This window comes from Fukomys damarensis, unplaced genomic scaffold, assembly GCF_012274545.1.
Source record: "Fukomys damarensis isolate Sample0158 unplaced genomic scaffold, DMR_v1.0_HiC HiC_scaffold_7, whole genome shotgun sequence".
Classification (NCBI taxonomy): domain Eukaryota; kingdom Metazoa; phylum Chordata; class Mammalia; order Rodentia; family Bathyergidae; genus Fukomys; species Fukomys damarensis.
In genome coordinates this window covers 38,510,112-38,532,480 of record NW_022900919.1, presented here as the reverse complement: position 1 = coordinate 38,532,480, position 22,369 = coordinate 38,510,112, and the positions used below count along the sequence as shown (strand labels likewise).

The 22,369-nt window shown below is 37.2% G+C and overlaps 1 protein-coding gene across 1 annotated transcript in view; it reads right to left on the bottom strand.

The window, feature by feature from the left end:
* The window catches only part of Tmx4 (thioredoxin related transmembrane protein 4), a 50,663-nt gene that overhangs the window by 5,511 nt on the left and 22,783 nt on the right, over positions 1 to 22,369 (bottom strand). The window contains exons 5-8 of the mRNA XM_010638010.2: positions 14,789 to 14,834; positions 12,947 to 13,075; positions 9,833 to 9,878; positions 3,040 to 3,141 (exon numbers count right to left, since the gene is read on the bottom strand). Coding sequence (XP_010636312.1) covers positions 3,040 to 3,141; positions 9,833 to 9,878; positions 12,947 to 13,075; positions 14,789 to 14,834 — 323 coding nt within the window. The remainder of the gene's footprint in view (positions 1 to 3,039; positions 3,142 to 9,832; positions 9,879 to 12,946; positions 13,076 to 14,788; positions 14,835 to 22,369) is intronic.

The following is a 22,369-nucleotide window of genomic DNA, read 5'->3' as shown; positions in this document are numbered from 1 at the left end:
GCCTTGCTTCTATAATCAGATATTCTTAAGGCAAAATAATTAGCAGCTGGTCAAAAGTCTTCAAACAGCCATGGATATAATTAAAAGTTTCCTTTCTTTAAATGTTTACATAATACAGGAAAAGATTATTAATGCAGAACAAGGGCCACAAAGTCAATAGTCTACAGAGTCCACTATAAATAAATGAATCAGGCAGGTGTAACAGACAGGAGTGACCAAATCTAAAATTCTCTCTTTCAAAACACTATTTTAAACAAAACTACATTTGAACTGCTCCACATTAACAGGTAAGAGGTAACACTCAAGTAAGGGGAAGAACAAGTCAGGATCTAGAAGCCTTAAGAAATAGAAAGAAACTTCCAACTGTGTGAAAACTCAATGGCACCACCTAAATCCTGGGCTTCACTGTAACTGACCATGAATCCTTTTCTACTATAAAAACGTCTTTATCAAGCTTCTTAAGGGCAGAACTGGCCCAGACCACATTCCCTATCAAGGACCAGCCAGCACCATACTGATGAAACTGAAGGCTTTGTCCAACAAGGCAAAGTCACTTGGAGCCATGCTCTCCATCTGGGACTGAGCATCACACAAGACAGCCATCAAACACTGGAAGAAACTGCATGTTTAGAAAGTGATATATTTCTTCTTGTACCATCTGGCATGGTGGTGAACGCCTGTAAACTCAGCATCCTAAGAGGCTGAGGCTGGAGGACTGCCTCAAATTTGGCATCAGCCTGAACTACTTCAGGGACCCTGTCTTAAAACAAACAAACAAAATTTCTGGCTCCTAGCTAACACTTGAACTATGATTTCTCTTTGAGTAAGTGCCCCATCTGTAAAGATAAGAATACTACTAAATATACCATTTTATAGGTATTCTGAAATTTTAAGTCAAAGTCATAATCCCTTTGACTAAATGTTATACAGATCAAATGAATGCCTTCCTTAGTCTGTATTCAGGATCATTACTATATATATTCACTTATTACTTTACTTAACATTTGGTTCATTAGATTCAAGCTACCATGTTAACATCTGAGAGGGAGGTGTTGAAAGTAAAAAAATGCCAGTTTAATTATAAGGCAACATAGAATAAAGGTCTCACGCAAACAATGAATAAAGCATTTTGATGCTTGAGATATTAAGAGATTACATCCCATTATGGGGTGACGAAGGATCAAGAATTCCCCTGAAAGAGGAGGCAGTAAGCCTGTGGGTCTTGTCAGGAGAAGCTATGCAACACCCCACTGCTGCTTACTCTAAGCTGCCCAGGTGGAATCACCAAGGTTCTGGTATCCACAGAAAGCCTCAAAGGCCAGGCTGAGGATATTCCCAGGTGAGGGGATGGGATGCTGTTCCATATGTTAAGGAACAACAAGCTCCAAGCCACTTAGTATGGCTTATATCTAGATTACTCTTCAAAGCCTCATGTGCTCATAGGCATGGGCTTTTGGGGGGTGATTTGATTGATCATGGGTGTATTATACCAGATTAAGTGTGTAATATCTGGATTAGTCCACTGATTGGTTTGAAATAGTTCATGGATGTACGTGACGGAAAGGCCCAACCTGGATGTGGGAGACACCAACCAATAGGCTTATAGACTGGAAGGACTAAAAAGGAAAGCAGAAGGAGGGCTGGCTGCCTTCTGCCTGCCCTGCTATGGGCAGCTTCTCCTCTGCCATGATGCCCTGTGTTGGAGCCAGCAGACTGTGGATTGAAACCTCTGTGAGCCAAAATAAACCTTTCTGCCTTCACTTGTGGGTGCTGGGTATTTTTCCAAGTAATAAGAAAAGCAAATAAGATACCATTAAATTGATTTGAGTAGCAAGGATAGTCATGTATTTATTTATTTTTTATTTTATTGAGTTTATTGGTACTTTTTAAATATACAGTACAGTTAGATACATCATTGGGATCTTGTACCTTTGATAGTTATGTATTTATAAGCTAGTTATTCATAGGGCATAATATATGTGTGTGTTTTTGTTTTTGTTTTTTATTTGTTCTTTTTTTCCTTTTTCTAATCTCACCAGGGGAGGGCAAGTTTTGGTCCTGACACATTACAAGGGTAGAAGAAACACCTTTCAACAAGGAGTACAGCATTTTCCCACAAAGGCGAGGAATGAATAAACTGCACCTGTGATATATACAGGGGCCCCAAGAGGCTGGCTGGGTCCTGGGGCCCAAAAAGGATTCACAGGACACCTGGGTCACTCATCTTACATTAGCATTATGACCTCAGACAAGTCAACTGCTTTCCAGTTTGCAGCATTACTCAAAACGATGACACTGGACCACACTTGGCCAGTTTTATTATACCTAAGGGTGCAGTGTTCTATATATGTCTTCTTTCTTGGAAAATGGGAGGGAAACTCTCTAATTTTTTTCATTAGATTCTCTCATTTCAAGATCTATTTTCTGATCTAAAGAACCACTCACTTCAAATGGGGAACTAAGCTACCTTAACATGGCACTGTTTAAAATCAGAGTCTACAGGGGAGCGATGTCTTCTTCTCATCTACAATAATCTTTTCAGGTTTTAGTTTCTACCTTCATACGTGCACAAGGAGAACAGGTGGAGTTTCACATCCATAACTCTAAATTCTAGAGGAGACAGACACTGGCCAATAGCATCTAGAAAAAGAATACACTTAAGCACCAGTTTTTAGACAGTGCCTCTACACATATCAACAAAAAAGAGAACAGATAATAAGAGGCAAAAGCAAGCCTGGCCTCCTCCTGTTCCTGTGATTGAGCAATTTGAGTTGAAAAGCCCTTAGACCTAAGCCACTGGATCACTATTTGCATTTACCATGGCTCTTCCACTTGTCTGAAACTTTTCTGCTTTCCAGCCTCCATGGACAGTCACTGATGGCAGATAGTGATGCTGCCTGGGTGATCTACAGATTGTGACTAAGGATCTCTCTCATGTTGGCTGAAAATGCAAAACACATACTTGATTTTTTTTTTTTCTTGGCTGCATTTTAATGTGAAATCTGTTTTGCTCTAAGAGACATTAAAAATAATTCTTACCAGACCCATGAAAAGGCCAAAAACCAAAGTAGCAACGATGAAAAAGATGTAAGAACACCAAGCAGGAATTCCAAGGGTCACTGTGAAATAGTTGTGAAGATGCTGCAATCAAAAGAGAAAGAATAAAATATTGCTTATAATGAGGACCAAAGATATTTGAATCCCTTTCATTAGCTATAACTCCAGGCTGCCAACTACTCCTTCTACATAAGCACCCACAAAGATTTATTCAAATGATTCCTAACAAACAATCCAAATTTTACGGCACTGGGAAACGAGTCATAATCAAAGTTATATCTAATACAAGTTCAGGATCTGAACAGAAGCCTGGTGGAACTGTTTTGCTAGTCCTTTCTTCCATCATGATTTTTTTTGTCTCCGCTTAACTAATAATTATATACCATTCGATGTTTAATCATAATACGGTATTCATTAAAAATAAAACTTCTTAGGCCTTTATCAATGTTTAGATAAGGCTATATGATTACTTAGTGAATACCACCATTTCAAATGTCTCTGGATTTTTTGTAGTCAGGTTCTTACAACTCTACTAGTACCCACCCCAAACAAAATGTAGTATTAGAAAGGTTTTCCTTGTTAATTCATTATAAACAAGTGAAACTTCATTTGTCTTCATGTTCACTGTACATCCTTTCATGCTTATTTTTCTCTGGACCTTTACTTAATGACAATACATAAAAATAAATGAAGAGATACAATCTTAGTTTGGAATTGTTTACATGCTAAATCACATAGAAATTAGAGATGAACCTGCTCATTAATGTCAAAGTTCATTTAAATGTGGACTTGCTGGGGACATGCTTCCCCATAATGATTTAGTCATCTGTTTTGAGCTTTATAGCTTATAAAATGGTCATTAACTACAATTTAAGCAATTACTGGACACAAGATTAAATAGCTCCAAGTTTAGGTATCACCTGCAAGTGCAGATTAATTTGATGATAGTGAATCCAAGTTTCATATTCCTCAAAATCTAAACCACTTCCACTGGCTTTCTATTGCTTACATCAAGCAATAAAATATTTTATTCTGGTTTAATTCTAAATAATAGACAAGCAAAGTAAGTTTATTAAGTGATCTAGGATAATCTGATAGATTTAAAGATCCAGCAAGTAGTTTAAATAATAACACATGTAATCAAAGTATTTAATCAACATTTGGTTAGTAAGGAAAAGACTTATCAAATGCTTAATGATTCACAGGAAATACAAATAAGTTCTTGATTTGTAAAGCCATCTTATCCTCTGTTGACAGCCCTGGTCACCAGCTTGTTCCAGAGAAGACAAGTGTTTATTAAGAACAGCCCTGCATTCTGCAACCCAGCAGGCAAAAGAGGTACGTGAGATATCAAAAAGTAGCTTGAAGGCATAGGGATTTAGCTCAGTGGCACTGCCCCTGCCTCCCATGCACAAGGTCCTGAGTTCAGTCTCTGGTATTGAAGGACAAAAAAAAAAAAGGAAGCTTGAAGTTCTTTTCAATACAAGTTCTAAGAGGATTTGCACAGTTATGTACTTTAGAAAATATTGTATGCTGAATACTTTATATTTTTCCTGATGATTAGTACCTTCATCAAGATAAACCCTGAAAAGTAACAAAGAATCAGATGTTGAGAGCTACTCTTTCTCACCAGTGGCTCTGCCTGCATTCTAGTAACTGCTTTAGGAATACCTTCTGATTTAGTTTACTCATATGGTTAGAATGAATAAGTGAACTTTTGGGATAAATACTGTGCAGTGTATAGTCCCTCTGGACACTGACTTATTCCTTTACTGAAAAACAAATAATGAAAGCAATCCTCAAGAAATTTTCTTAATTTGATTTTTAAAAATCAGCCTTTTAATTACTGTATTTCAAGTTTAACTCTTTTTAGTATTTTCAAAACATCCTCTTATTTTAACAAGCCCCACTTTAGTTTTCTTACTACATTACTCCTAAAAGAATTTGCCCTTCTTACAAAACTCTGCCATCTTGTGGCCCATTAGGTAATTATTATTATTAAAGATATGTAATTTATATAGCAAAAAAAAAAGATGTTTTCATAACACAGACATAAATCTTTTACCTATTTACTTTAAGCTCACAATGGCTTTAGAGCCCCTTACAGCTGTTGGGATTCATGGCATTATATACTTAAAATTCCTCACTACATATAAGTTTCCAAGGTAATAACTGATCTTGTCTAATTCAATTTTAGATTTGTATGTTTGTTTCTTTAACCTCTCTTAAAGTATCAGTTTTCACACTTGTGCAAAATATTGATTCTTATTCAAAATTACATATGCTCAGTACAAGAAAGTGCTCTACTTTGTTTACTGAAAATGCACTAAAATATCACCTGATGGGCATGATACCCTGTACTATTATATATTGTACCAGATGACTAAGTCAGAGCTAATTTTTGGCTACATACAGACTTAAGTGAGTCTAAATGAAAGAATTATTTTAATAGAATAAACGAGAATGTTCCAGTGGCTGGACAATTTTAAAGGAACACAGCAGGCCAAGGTCCTCATGGTCAAAAGGAAAACCTCCTCTGACCAGAACAGCCAGCACTCACTCTGGAAGCTGAACTAATAAGGCAAGATTAAGTGACACCCGGGCACACCCAGCAATCCAGCCCAGTGTGGCATGGTCTGATTCAAAGTTGCTCTGTCCCTGAAGGGCAGAGAGCCTTTGAATTTAGAGCTTGCCTGTATCACAGAATATATACCCTGAGCATAGCCCTTCGTCCTTTTCACACACGAATTAGAACCCCCTCAATATTTCCCTGCCTGGGAGTAGCTAGGAAGGATTCCACTGTGGTGAGCAAGGAAGCGTTTCTCCCTCTATGTTTTTATCTCTCAACACTGGTAATAAGACCTACCCCTGGAGCCTCTTGTAGGCTGCATGAGAGTTACCTCATGGATGGACACCATCCCACTTTAACATTTGACTAAACAGCCTAGACATTTTTATAAGGGTGGAAAACAGTAAGAGAAGTGATGCTGTTATCTCAATCACAGATGAATGTTTTTAGGTTTTAAACTACAGTGTTATTCTCCAGGCTAAACACTCATGGCCTTTACTTCTCATTGGATATTTAGAAAGCCTTAATCTTCTGTTACATATTTCTCTAATCAAAAGGGAAGACAGTATGTATCCATCACAAAGACTGTCTTCCCAAGAATGCTGCACATTTTATTTGGATTAATATTTGTAATATGCCTACATCTTTTCCTTAACAGTAACACATAGGACAGGTAAATTAAATCCTGTATTACACCTCAGTAACAGTTCAGATTCGCCAAATCTGACATAATAATGCTCTATAAATTTTACATACTAAATCTAGTTAGCAAAATGCAAGTGCCATCAAATTATAACTTAAGCCTGTTATTTGCCTTTGTTAAAATAAATAAATAAATAAATACAAAGTTTTTGGAGTTACCTATAACCAGAAGAGAAACTAAGAAAACAAAGACAACAATGATTAATCGCTGCGACAAAAAACAGTTATGAAGTACATGCTAGGTGCCAGGTCTCACACTAAACATTCAGAGTTCTGGTCTATGACAATAAAACAAATGCATTCAGAGCAATGCACATAAAATGGAGAACAGCCTGTGTTCCTGCAAAAGAGGACAGGCCTCTCTGCAGCACAGTAGCTGTGAAGAGATGAGAAGACAGGAAAACCAGGTGACTCTCTCCACATGTGTACCATCATCTAAATCTTAGCCCTGGATTCTACCAGACACAACAGTGGTGCAATCGGAAATTCAGCATTCTCCACATTACTTTCATGACATTCATCCTACCCTGTGCCATTCTGTATAGAGTATTAACATTCTCATTAAGTCACTCTTTTGAGTTACTTTTTTAAACCTGGAACAATTTTTAAAGAATTTTTATATTACTAATTTTATAATAGAAAATCAATGAATTTGTGCTTTGAAACTACCCAAGATGTGCACTTCTAGGCTTCAGTGATTCTAATGGAGAGGGTGGAGAGTCAAGACTAACCATGAGGACAGAATTGTAGCTGACTGCCAATTATTTCTATGAGTTTCTGTAAAAGACTAAAGCTCACACGTGAATGCCATTTGACTAGATTAGAAAGACAATTTGAATTTGGTGATGGGTAGAACACTGAAGATCATCTCTTCCCCATACTATGGTACAAATTACCTATCAATAAATCCTGAGAGTCATGGTAACAGCAAGAAGCTCATAGGAACTGACTGATCAAGGCTATTTCAAAGGACTTCCTCATTCAAAGGTTTATTCAAGAAGGAAAATATGGCAGGTTGGTGTGCAAGGTTATGAATGCCAAATAAAATGTAAACAAACTTCTGAATTCACAGAAATTCAGCTATGTGGGTAAACCCACACAATCCTCCTATCCAAGACCAGCTTTTATCCCTAGCAAGTCACAGGACAAAGTTGGCTTCACTCCTGTGGCAGAAACTCAAGGATTTTAAGGAATCACTAATTAAGCTGGTTTTGATCATCTAGATAATTGCTTGTTTCTGCTGGTTCTTTTTCACCACAGTAACATTAGAAACTACAGAATAAAATGATGGATTGTAAAAAATCTGCCTTAATGCCAGTATTAGGGAAAAACGTTGATATCTACCTGATCTCTCTGTAGGTATTTTTCTATATACATGGTCATATTGTTTGGTCACCCTTCCCCCCTTAATAACCTGCATATTTCTCTTTGGAAGTATTTGTATCTAACCAGTTCTTCGTGTGGGAGTTTCAACAGTTGAGGAATGTCTAACTTCTATCTGTCTTTGTGCGCACAGAATTTCAGTAGGATACAAGAGATTACAGGTAAGCATCAATAACCGGGCCTTCCTGGCATTAGCCACCCTCCCTCCTTCCCACTTTTTCTCTTCTTTGTCTGAGACCCCAATCTCTCTGGTTGTAGCCTTCTCTGTAGTCTCCCACCATCTCACCCTCTTCTCTCCCATGGGCCATACTTCTTCCATTCATTATTAATATGGTTGCACTGAAGTTTTATACGAGTTAAAAACAGATTATATTCCCCAAAATTATATATTCAATCTTAATGTGAGGTTTCTGACTAAAAAGAAGAGCCAGCTAAATGAGCCTGTCCGGCAACTAGGGCATAACTAGGCCTAGCTGAGTAAGGGCACCAAGGTCAGGGCCTTGAGGTAGAAGTGGGAATTAAAGACCCAATGGGACAGGAAGACTGGGCTATGAATAAAAAATCAAGGGCCAGATTCCAATGTATCAGCTGTATCTCTTTGCTGATACAGTCTCTGAAAGTAAAACTTCTCTTTACCACCTATGATAGCCGGACAACTTCAATCTAAGCTCTTCTGAACCTGCAGGACAAATTCATTTCACCATCTGCTTTTACCATTGGTTCTGTGCTAAGAGCTTGCTGTCAACACTGTCTGAAATCCATCTATTACAACTGTTCTGTGGAATTAGACATTATAATGCTACAAGGCTCAGACAGCTATTGAGCTAAATGACTTTATCGGCATTTAATGTCAACACCCTGCAAAAAGCAGAACCCCTACCCTCAACTCCCAGTTTATAATTCTCTGGGCCGGGGATTTAGCTCAGTGGTTCGGTGGCCTGCCTTTCAAGCGCAAGGACTCGAGTTCGATCCCCAGTACCAAAAAAAAAAAAAAGAAAAAAGAAAGATAAAATTGTAATTCTCAGTCTTTGATTAAACTTCTCACTGGTGTTAATAAAAGAGAAGGAAACCATATGAAACAAACTATCCAGAGAGAAGGAAATACTAGTTACTATGGTATTTAATATGATAAATGTTAAGAAAAGTTAAATTTTAACCACAAAAGACTGAATCCAAGTTTCTGATTAGTGTTATTAGCGTTTTAACAAAAAAAAAAAGAGAAGTATTTATCTCACAAGACAGAATATATAACTAAGAACCCAAGACATAAGATTGATCTTAAATTTCCCTTAACATATATCAATGTGCATGAGACTTCATGAACTCCTTAAATATTAATTTCTAATGAGACAATAACCCACAATCATATCTTAGAAAAGACATATATAGGAGTTCACATCTAAAGGATCATTTAAAAATATTTTAGGCTATATGTAATTCCAGGACATTTTTACTAAATCTATTGGATTTAGTCCCACTACAGAGAAGGGAAACAAAAGGTTATGGAACATACTCAAGGTTATATAATAGCTCCATATTTTAACATGAACAACATACTAAAACAACTATACAGTCACAGATAGGAGGGGGCTCAGTAAACTTTTCCCTAAAGGCTAGAAAGTAACTAACTAAATAAACTAGCAGGTTCCAACTTCTGTGTCTCCACTCAGCTCCAGCTGAATAGAAAAGCAATCATAGACAACAGACTGTGTTCAAATAAAGCTGTTTACAAAAATAGGCAGCCCACCCACAGGCTGTAGTTCACTGATTGCTGACATACAGAACTACTTTTAGACTTAGAAAATCTTTAATCTGTAAGAGATTTGCCAATGGTAACATAAGATAAAGTAAAACCACACAAGCCTTTCTACTTTGATAAGGACTTCAGCACTGATCTAAGAAAATATGACTGCAACATAGTTGCCACAGAGCACTGCTCAAATCATGCCCTTCTACACACAGACACATTTCCACTGGCCATGCTGACAGTTGTGTGGCTTAAGAACAAAGTAGAATTAATTCTAAAAGTACTTATAAATGGGTATTTTCCTATTGTTTAAAAGCTACATTTTATTCTTAAACATCTCTGAAAGTATAACAGTTTTATTTAAGATTACTCACCCAAATCTTGCCAGAGATGCTAAAAAGACCAGCCATTCCAGACATCCTTAAAAAAAAGAGAGAAAGAAGGGAAATACTATGAAAAACAAAAGCAAAACAAAACTCAGGTCCAGGATATTTCCCTTGCATTGATCCTATTTTTTGCTGTACTCTGTTCTCTCCTAGACTTACTCTGCTCTTAAATAGTCTAATTCTGTGGCCAACACTTGACTCACTTTGTTGAAAATACATTCTCATCCCTAGGCTCTTTATCCCTTCATCGTCCATACTGGGCAAAACCCCAACCCTAAGCAGCTGGACATCTCCAGGCAAAGATCCTATGCCTAGCTGACTCCCAAATATAAAGCAGGGCTCAATACCACCCAAACCTACGTCTTTAGGCTGAGATAATAGCTGACTGCCTTTTCCCGCTTTTTAAACCTTATACATCCTCCCTTCCCCAGACTCTCATCTAACACTCTTCATATCATTGTGAAATCAGAAGCCATTCCACCACTAAATTGGAGGCTTGTGCACACCTGCATGAACCTTCTCCTTTCAACAGGAAAGTCTTGTCTGCCCTACCATAGTTTAATTCCTCCACTTGTGCTTGAATCCTATCCTTCTTGCTCTGTGAATGACTTGCTTCTTTCTGTCATCTGTTCCTCCTCCATTAGCAATTTCTCTGTCTCTGCTGCATCAGCCTCCTCAGCATGCAAACATGTTCTGTTGGCTTCCACCTTTTAAAAAGAGCAATCCACAAACTTCTCCCATGAGTGGTTCCCCCACTCGCCATTTCTTCTTCTGTGACCCCTCTTTAACCCACTCAAATCTGACCTCCACCCTCACTGCTATAGTATGAAGGCTCGCCAAGGCCAGATGATCTCACCTTGCTTTATTGTATGTCCAGATCAAACCTAGTCTTTCACCTCATTAACACTGCACACAGGTAACTACTCTTTCTTTCTGGAGCACTCTTTGACTTCTAGAAAATGGTACACCACTTCTTTTCTGCCTCCCTCATTAGTAATCATTTTTAGTTTTCTTGTGCTGACTCATTCTCTACCCAACTTCTTCATTTGGGAATGGCTCATGGACCAACCCCAAGCATGCCTCTTTTTCTTTCTAGGTGTTCCCCTCCTTCCTCCCGAAGGCTCTGAGCACCAGCTAAATGTTTCTGAATTCTCCATAAAGACCCATCATCATGCATCCATAGCTCTACAAAGTCTGTGTCTCAAACTTCTCAAATCCAATCAGAATTCTTGATTTGTTCTTGACCAAATAAGTAGCAAATACGAAGACCCACCGGGTACTCAAACACAAAACCCTAGAGTCTTTAGTTGAGAATTCTCCCTCTCTTCACCTTGGGCAGGTGCTCAAAATCTACTCATTCTCTCCATCTCTATTGTTGCCACCCTGCTCTAGGATGTGGAAGCTGAAAGCCTCTGGCTCTCCTCCTCCATTCTTGCCCTTTCCAATCTCTTTACCTAAGAGTCAACTTCTCACTGCATGCACTGGTAACTGCCTAGTTCCTCCATGGGACCAGTCCTGTATCATCTGGCTTTCACGCCCTCATGCCACCTCCCCTCCCTTTCACTTGGCTCCGACTGCCTAGTCCTGGACTTCCCAGACATAGCACTCTTTCCCAAGCAGGGGCTCACGTGCATGCCATATGCTTCCCGGGTACATCTGACTCCCTATGCTTTACCTGGGCCAGTTCTTTCTACCCTTCAGATCTTACTTCTAATCCTCCCCTCAGACCAACATCTCCTAACTGCTCTAACTCTAGTTTCTCCCTTTCTTAGTAAAATATATCCATCTTTAACTGTCCCAGACAGATTACGATTCCTTGTGTCTTTTTCCTGATTTGTTGTACTCACTTTAAGTTATCTGAGGGGAACTGAGGGGCCATGACTGACTCGTTCACTGATAAATGCTTAACACCACCTAAAATAATACCTGGCATAAAATCAGTGTTCACCTACTTAAATAATGAAATGCTAGAAATAAACTCCATGCTTCCTGAGTATTAATATAGATGTCATTGGATGATTTACTCCTGAAACATCATACCATCTGTTCCTATGTTAATTGGGATAGTTCTTACACCTGTATATGCTAAACTAAATTATATATATGACCATTCAAAATTAAAACCAACTGAGAAAACAGATACGGCCTTATCTACTACTATACCAAGTACTACACAGTTTACCACCACAGCCAAAACTTACCCACAATACTGTGCAAGGTGGACAAAGACAGCATAGGTTTTCTATGAGGGGGGAGCGGAGGAGAGGGGTTACCAGGGATCAAACTCAGGACCTTGTGTTTGCAAGGCAGGTGGTGGCAACACTGAGCTAAATCCCTGGTCCTCATAGTTTTCTTTTCTTTTTTTGTTTTGTTTTGTTTTTGGTTTTTTGAGACATGGCCTCACTACGTAGTTGAGATTGACCTGGAACTCACTATGTAGCCCAGGCTGGTCTCAAACTCACAGTGATCCTCCTGCCTCAGCCTCCGGAGTGCTGGGATTACAGGTGTCAGGTGTAATAGTTTTCTTTTCTTTTTTTGTTTTGTTTTGTTTTTGGTTTTTTGAGACATGGCCTCACTACGTAGTTGAGATTGACCTGGAACTCACTATGTAGCCCAGGCTGGTCTCAAACTCACAGTGATCCTCCTGCCTCAGCCTCCGGAGTGCTGGGATTACAGGTGTGCACCACCACGCCCGGCCATAGGTTTTATTTTCTATGTAAGATACAATTAGCAATTCCTTCACAAACTGTAATTCAAGAAAGAACTGCTCCTACACCTTACCAATAATTTACAAGAAGAAAAAATAGCAACTGATGTTCAATACCAAGTTTTATAAAGAGGACACAGTTGGCATGTCTTCTGGCAAATGCTGGAAGAAAAGCGGTCACCAATCTGGCTGCTTAACTCTCAGTTGACTAAAAACTCCTAAAACATATGTGAGTCCACAAAACCAGTAACACTACTTGGGCTAATCTTGGATATGGACAGGCTAGGTAACCAGTAGTGATTAGGGAGGAAAATGCAGGCTTGTAAGACCCACAGACTAACTTGATACCACTGTTTTATTTATAGCACTGTATCATTAAAAAATTGACAAGTTACGTTAGAGAAGCTGGGGACTTCCAGCCAGTCAGAGGCTCAACTGACTGCCACTTCTTTTCTAAGATGTAATTCTGGAGATCTTCAAAGATTCCTGGGCCTCGGTAACGGCGGAATATCCCATCTTTTGCACTAAAGATTTTTAAAAAGCAGAAAAATAAATGAGTCAAAATAACAAGTATTACAGATAATACATAGTAAAATAATTAAATATGTGAGTACCATGGGAATTTAACTTAGATCAAATGAAGACACTTATAATTAAACATAAATCAGAAGACATGAATAAATTTTAGTGTTACAAATGAGAAATTCCCAAACAGAAAAGTATTAAATGTTTTACTTTCATCATTACAGAATTTGTAGCCATAAGCAAAGTTCTTGGCAATCCTTAGTCTATCAAGTCACTTTTCATTATTTGCTACCAATTATTTTACTTTTTTTCTCTAATAGAAAAATAGCCATTGTTTTCAGGTTAAAAACTGTATCCACATTTCCAAATAGATGTCGTTCAATTCCCTTACCTCAAAATCAACACAAATTCTGCTTAACCTCACACCTCTCTCAGCCCTCCTGCCCTCTTACCCTTTTCTCTAGTCAAGCTTCCCAGGGCAAATGTCTCCACCTGTGATTTTCTCTTCTTCAGTACTCATTCACTACTCAGTGAGATTGGGGTTCTGTCCCCAGGACTCCAGTGAACCTGCACAGACTGAGGGTCTTCAGTGATTCCCAAGTGCCATATATCATGGAGCACTTTCTGGACATTTTCCATTCACCTGTTCACTCCCACCATCCACGACCTTTGTCTTTTAGCCTGACAGACCCCACAGCCTTGTATATATTAGGCAAGTACTCTACCACTGAGTAACAACCCCAGTCCATTTAGTCTGACTTTTAAGACCTGAGTTCTCTAGACTTTTTCCTACTATTCTGACAATCCCTTCTCAGTTTCCTTCATTCACGGAAGACAGATGTCCTAATACTGGTCAATTCCAGGTTCTATCCTTTACTTGATTATCCTCCTATTATATGTGTTTTCTGTAGATACGATAATATTTCAAATTTTATGTATTTTAATGCTGAGAAATTCCAAACATGAATCCCCGGGCTAGATCTTTCTTCTGAGCTTTAGATGCTGACATCAAACAGTCACCTGAATTTCCCCATCTGGAATCAGCAGAGGCATTCACACTATCTTCTCCATTCCAGCTCCATCTCCCAGAGGTCATCTTATTCTAAGGTTTCCTTATCTTCCAGGCCAACAACAGTATTTACTAACATGACTTGTATACAGTCAACATAAACTCTTCCTTCCCATGGATAATCAGTCACCAAACCCTAATAATCCTGCCTCTTACGTATTTCCAAAATCTAGCCCTTCCTTCTTCTTCCCCCTAACACTATCTAGGCCTCTCTAGCCTTATCACCCAGCACATCCAACCAAATGCTATGGGCCAACAACATAGAAATAGTTACAATTATCATAAGGTCTCCTTTTCTCCCAGGCTCGAACATACCATTTCCTTTACTAAAAAGGCCTTCTCCATCTTGTCAGTTTAATCCATCCCTACTCATCTGTTATGAACTCCCTACCTTTTAAATCTTGAGAGAAGTCTCTGAAGCCCTCCTCCCCTCTTTTCCCAGCCTGAAATTAAGGTGTACTCTCTCTACAGCATTCTAGGCAATTCCTTTTTTGGCAATGTCATTCAGAGCAGTGGGGTTTCTCTCTCTCCCAATATTAAAACTCTCCCAATATTATGCAAGTAGTCATAGAAAACATTTGAGAATTCCTATGTATCTACTAATTTTTAATCTTTGCAAGACCATAAAATTATTTAAACTTACTGAAAAAAGGCTGGGAGAGTGGTGACAAAGAAACGGCCACTCAAACCTACAAGAAATATATACGAAAAAGTTATTAGTGAAACTCAGAGTAATATCCAAGAAAGAGCATCCTCAAGATACTTTCATAATCATATTATTTAAATCACTTTTATTTTTAACCTACACTTACTACTTTCTTTTAACCCATCTTACACTTTTCAGTTACTGACATAGAATTTACCTTCCATGGGTTACCCTGGAATTTGCTGATTTGTGTATCAATTTGGATTTTATGGAAGAGGAAAGGATAGGTTACAGACTCATACAATCTGGGTCAAATATTAACTTCCCTCTGTACTTTCTTAATGGCTTTAGATAAATTATTTGACCTTTCTGAGTCTCAATCACTTCCTCTGTAAAATTGGTATATTAAAATAAAATGAACTGTCCTGAAGTTAGATTAGGTCAAGTATATTAAGAGTTCAAATGCCTGGCACACAATAAAGGACTCAAAAAAGTATAGACATTATTAGCACCAACTGAATAACAGTAAAACAAGATATACCTCAGATCATATTATAATCTTTACACACTTATAAAATTCACAATTACTGTAAAGGGAATATGTAGATACAGAAACTATGTTTTTTCCAATTTGTCTTAGCAAATCTTTACTAAACACTAAATACATACAAGTACCAAATGCTATTACTATGTATATGGAAAGACAATGATAATAAAACCCTTAGTCAGCAAATATTTACTAAGAAGTTTTTCTGTTCTAGCACTATGATAACTGCTCAAGACACTTGGATAAATAAAACAGGGATAGTTGGTTCTCAGAGCTCATCGAGCTTACAGTCTACTGGCAGAGAGAAGGATTTGCACCCAACAATCACAATCATGACTCTAAAATGAGATAAAAAATAACAAGAAAAAGAGGTACACAACAAAAATGTAATAAGATTTCAGGTAGAGAAAAGATCCCTGTCCTTTAAATGCTTGCAAATAAACAATATTTACTAATAAATTCTATTTCAGAGAGCACCAAGAATTAAGTGAGGAGAAAGTGAATGGACCCAGCATGGAAAAATGACAGATATCATTTTAACATTTCTGACCATTTTTACCTTTCCCACTGAAAAACAACAGAGACAAAATCAAATGGCTATTCATATCAAGTTGCTCAAATTGTACATCTCTGTGGTCCTTTGAAATTTAAATACTTCAGTTTTTACTAATACATGAAATTTGCTTTCACTCAGTTTATCACCTAAGTCCATATTCTGCATAGTAGTTTTTGATTAGTGATGGTTTTCTTAAAGGAAGTTTCTCTAACTTTTTTTCAAATCAGACCAAATGACCTCTAAAACATCCCTAAGGTACTTAAAAGGAAGCATAGTACTATGGGAACAGTAAGTCAATGTCACATACATACATACATACACAAAAATTAACTATTTACATTTGTTCTTGTATATTTTTTTTTAAAAAGTTGTATTATCAGTTACAAAAACACAAGGACTTCGTGACCTAAAGAGAGGCCAGCTGAAGATTTTAATAAGTACCTCATTCTGAGGGCATATTCACATCTAGTCCTGCCTAAAACTCTCTTTATGGGGAACCAAGGTATCCTGCAGTACAGTCTAACTTTAAATGCCAGGAGGAAAAGTATTGGTATTTCTAAGTGCTTACAAATTACTAATGCTTTTGGTTTACAAATAATACCATAGCTCACTTTTTTCTACCTAGCTATGGTTTCTTATACCTACTTCAAAGTTTTATCAAAGGAGAATTATGAAATCGGGCAAGGTCTACAGCCATACAACACTGAATGCACCCAATCTGGTCTGAAATTGGGCAAGTATGCTTTCTTTATATGACCTTTTAAAGGAATGAACAAAATAAACAGTAGCTAATCACTTTTTAAAGTTTTTAACTTAGATTTTATTTTTTAAATTTATTTTTAATTTAATTTAATTGGCACATTTAAGGTACACAATATAATGACATTCATCATTGAAAATATGAGCCTTTACATAATCCATCTTGGTTCTTATTTTTGCCCCAATCCCCTGCCCTCCCTTTAATCCCCTCCACCCCTTCCTATCTACAAAGACTTTGTTTCCATTTTTCATTTTATTTCTATCACAGTAAAACAGGAGTTCTAATAAATATTAGCTATCACTTGGAGCAATTTTCTTAACTTGTTCTATAAAATCCTTTTATGATCTTAACTTTCACTGGCTGCTACAGCAATAAACAACAAAATAAATACATAAATAAGTACAAAATTATTTCATAATACATTTTTATTTATACAATACACAAAAGAGTATTTCTGAACTCAAGAAGCAGCAGGTCTACAGTCCAACCCTACTCCTACCTCATACTAGTTTTTAATCTGGAATAGTTAAACTCTCTGAGCTTCAGTTTTAATATTTACATGATGCTGTATTTTCTAACAGCATTTTAGCAATAAATGATTTTATATGTAAAAGCCTGTAGAATTCAGTGCTTTGACATATGATCACTAAATAAATCCTAGATATTTTAATCAGAATTTATATTTAAATCTGATTAAATAAAATTTAGAAAACACAAACTAAGTCCTTGAAAAATGATTTTCAGAAACAGATTATGTTCATACAAATAAACATACCAATGAAGATCAATCAATATAAAGAAAATAAGAGAGAGAAAAAAAAAAAGACAGTGACAGATGGTCTCTGAAATTTTTTCTGTATCTTTCCAGTTCAGGCTGGAAGATATAACAATAGGACATTTAGTCCCAAAATTGCTATATTAAGGGTACAAGAATTTTATGGCTCTTCATATGAATTGCTACGTTGTTTTTTGTAACTAAAATACCAATTTACAAAGCCACCAATTAGGATACATTTACAACAACACTGTTAATAAATTCTATCTCTTTAATACTGCTTTCATTAACATTTGTCAATATGTCCTCAAAGGACAACTCATGTGGAATATTAAGGTTGCAGCATAACTTAGATGAATTTGGTTTGCTAAGTAGAATATACTGTCATTGAGGATATAGTCAGTAAAATCAACAAAGTCTAGAAGAGTGAACATCATCCTTGTATTGTGACACATTCCTTAAATCCTTGCCAACCTGACACCACAGGAAATTCACCTCAAGTAAATGTCATTTCTGTAAGGCTTAATGACATCAGAAAGCCCTGGGTGTCACTCTTAGTGCTCCATATATGTGCTGCAGCCTTGCATACTGATGCCATGAAATTTTAAAACATGATCACCTTGAAGAGCCAAACACCATCTGAGGTTATGGCCTTAGGGATTAAGAAATGGTGCAGTGTGGATTCTAGAAAGAGTCAGATTTTGCAGAGCACAGCAGTAACCGTTTCAAGACCTAAATGGTTTACTATAGAAAGCTTCAGAAATTATGGTAGTAAGCGCACTCCCAAACCTTTACATACAAAACACAAAGTCTGTCCAGAGTCTCCAAAAATTTCTTCACGTTTCCACTTCTATTTTAAAATGAATACTGTACTATAATGTAAAAGGATCATAAAGCCAGAATACACAAATTATTTTCATTTCTTATCAAAAACCTTAAACACACATATAAATAAAAAGGAAACCTAGAAATTTTAGAGGAAAAAATGTACGGTAGGGAATTACATTTTGATATATAGCAGGTATTAAGTTCAGTCCTAAGGAAGCAGAGAAAGTGGCCAGGCACAGTGTTGCATCTGAAGTCCTACCACTAAGGGAGGCTGAGACAGGAGGACACAAGTTCAAATCCTCAAAAAATAAAAAGGGCTGAGGACACAGCTCCATGGTAGAGCACCCTTGGGCTCAGTTCCCAGAACTGGAGGAAAAAAACAAAAAGCTAATACCCTTTGGTCTATTTGTTAGCTGTGATGTCTTAGTCATATTATTAAACTTCTCTGAGCCTCAATTTTCTGAGTAAGATGAACAGTTTGCTCTTCAAACGTTCATCATAAGCTAAAATAAATATACTGTGTGTGTACCACAGTTACAGATGAAACATTAGTTATCACTATGGTATCAGAAAAAAAGATACAATGAAAAACTGTAAACTAATCTTATTTTTGAGCTTGAAATAAAGTTAATATAATAGAACAAAGCAATGGTTTTTACAATTATAGAATTAAAAACACTAACTGAAGTGTATTAAACTATATGGAATTCCATATGAAACTGGCTTTGTTTTGGTTTGTCTGTTTGGCTCATTTTTGGTTTTTGAGACAAGGTCTTACTATGTAGTTTAGGCTGACCTTGAACTCATTTTGTAGCCTGCTCTGGCCACAAACTTGCAGCAATCATCCTGCCTCAGCCTCCTTAGTGCTAGTATTACAGGCATGTACCAGCACACTCCACATGAAATTAGTTTTTAGCACAATATTTACTCTTGGCAGAGGAAGAGGGGTCTGGCTTCCCTCTGATGTAGTGACAGAGCCATCACCCACAGGTAATGATCTCAGAGCAGCTGCTGTTTTCCTGTCCTTGACAGCAAAGCTTATCTGCATAGAACAGATGGTTCAACTGAGCCATCTATGGAGTACTAAACAGGCAATCTAATGTAACCTAAGGCCTATCCTTTCCTTTCACTGACTTTTACATTTCAGCTATAAAAACTCAACATGTTGGTAAACCCAGTTTTGATCACTGTGAAATATATTTACTTAAAAAATATAAAACAAAATGATTACATATACTAATGGAAGTATTATAGGCCTAACTAAAAAGTATGTATGACTATTTCATAAACACTTGCTTTCTCCTCATTTTGAACGGTTCTTGCGGAGAAAAAAAAATGAAAAATTTCCATCTAGCATTCCTGTGGCAAAGGAATCTGGCTGAAAGAATATATAAGTAGAGGTCTATAACCAAACAGAAATTTATATACAGAAATATACAGTGAAGTGCTCAACTCTGGGGTAAATAATGTCATTTGGCTATTCAGAATGTTAGATTTTGTAAAAGTAAACATTAAATTGCTTCTAAGAATAGAGACAAGGCCCTAGAGGACTGCTACCAAAATACCACTCTTCTTGCCCTCCAGACTTGCCTATTTCTCCCTCTTTTGCTACTCCTCCACTGCTGCAACTTGTTTTGCTCCAAATGTTCAATTATCCTGTTCTTACTTCTCCAGCACACACACCCCTAGGTCAGTGGTGGTGAACCTTTTAGAGACCCCCACACCCACTTATCTATCTCAAACTGCTAACACTGTGATTAAACCAAGAATACTGAGGTTTTAGCTTAGAAAAAAACAATTCATACATTAACATCTTTTGTCCTAAAAGAAAAAATAAGAGCTTTCAATGATACAAACAGCTTTGTATTGAAAGGTAAAAGTTTGCATTTGGCTTCCTTTTGCACAATTAATGCGATCTTTGCAGTTGTATGCATGCTGGTAATTTGTCAAACCTTGGCTAGGGTAACTTGGCTCAAGGGCCGTAGTTTTGCTACCACTGCCCTAAGTAATCTCAATTCTTCTCCTAGCTTGAAACATCTACACTGGTGGTCTTCAAATTCATCTATCTAGCTCACCTCTACTTGGATGTCTATTTAACATTCTTAATTTCATAGTGCTGTCTCAAAGTTGTTCCTCTTCAGTCTTCTCCATCTCCTCTCTTCCCATCACATCCTACAACCAATCTATCCATCAGAAATCCTTGTCTCAAATCCAACCATTTAACTACTATGACTTTTGGCCCAAGGCACTATCTTCTCATTCTGGGTACTTCATTAACTATTCTCCCAGTTTCCATTTCTGACCCCTTGCAGTCAATGTTCTGCACAGCATTCAATGACATTTTCAAAAATATTAAATCATATCATGTCACTCCCTTGGTTCAATCTTTCCAGCAGCTTTCTTCCTATCATACTTACAAAATCTAAATCCTTGCCATGACCAGTAAGACCCTTAGTATCTGTCCCCATCCATCTTGAGTACCTTACTGGCTGTCATACTGCTTCTCAACTAAGCCAAATATATGTCCACCTACACATGGTTTATACTCTCTGAAATGTTCTCTCCTCCAAAGCTTGTTGAAGTTCAGTCTCAATTTATCAGGACCTCTGGTTAAATAGTCCTTCCTTGACCATAATGGGAGCCCTCATTATTTTCTACATTTTTATTTACCCTATTTTATTTTTTTTCACAGCTCCCACCACCATCCAGCATTATTTTCCATCTTGTTTTTGTTACTATTCATCTCCTTCACTAGAATATAAGTTTAATAAGGAGCCAGGCTTCTGACTTCATTATTCACCTATGCATCATTTATATCTAGAACAGGTCCAGCACATGGTAGGAAATCAAATATTCATTTAATAAATACATTATTATGAAGCCCTATTAAAAGATCAGTGGAAGCATTAGATTTACTATTGTCATTCTCATTTTGTTATGAAATTTTGTTTTATTTTTTCATAAAATAAAACATGTCAGAGCATCCAGTCATATGCTGCCTAAAGTGAAGGACATGTTCTGCAAATACCTTGTTTTGTATGTTTTGTCAACACCACTGGGGTGTAGTTACACAAATTAAGATGGCTATATCACTGGGTGATACATCTTATGGGACTATTGTCATATATTTGTCCTTAACCTAAACATTAGTGCATGAACCCTGACAATATTCTTAAAGCCATTAAAATAATCATGCATGTAGAATTGTTCCTCCTAATATTTATTTATGAATTGCACTTTTAAAGCTTTTGTCATTTAAAAAGAATTTGAGCTTTTGCCTCAAAATTTTCCCTAATACATAATAATTTTCCTTAGACCTTTCTTCACTCTTTCAATAGACTACGATACAGGAGGGTTATTTTTTCTTTCTTTGATGAGAACTTAAAGTACATTTAGGTTATATTTACAAAAAACTGAGTCAACAATAAATGCTTTTAAGACGTTCATTAACTGGCAGGTTAATGAATGGTCAACTTGAGTGGGAACATTCAGCTGAACTGACTAAACATGGTTCTGGGCAATGGCATAAATGAGAACAAGAGAAGAAGATTGCATGCTGCTGATTTCCCAGAAGAAACTTTGTTGCGGCTGGTTTTCCAGATAGAAACTTGGCTTCTCAGGCCCTTTCTGTCTCCAGGGATGGCTGAGGTTCTCTCCTGGGGAGCTCTGGTCTTTGTCTTTGTCTTGAGTGGTACAGATCCTTCAGCCTTCTGGCACAGACTCTCTGCACCAGTCCATGGGCTTCTAGGGCAGACCATTCAGTATTTGTCATGGATTCCTCTCTTTGCCTCCTGATATAAATTTGGATGAGACATTACCATGAGCTCGAGGCCTCTGGCTGGACTCCTGCAGGACACTGCCGCAGGATCCAGGTTGGCTGCATTCTTCAGGTCTCTCGCTCAGTGAGAGATCTTTCACTCTTCTGCATTTGACTTTTTAGTGAATATTATAAGATAATCCTATAAATTTATGTGTCCTGTATTAAATCTATTCCCTTACAAATCCTGACTATAACAATGACCAATTTCTTACTAGTCTCAGTCGAGTCAATGGAAAAATAGCTGTAAGTCTACATTCTTGGACAGAAAGACTATATTCAATTAAACACTGGA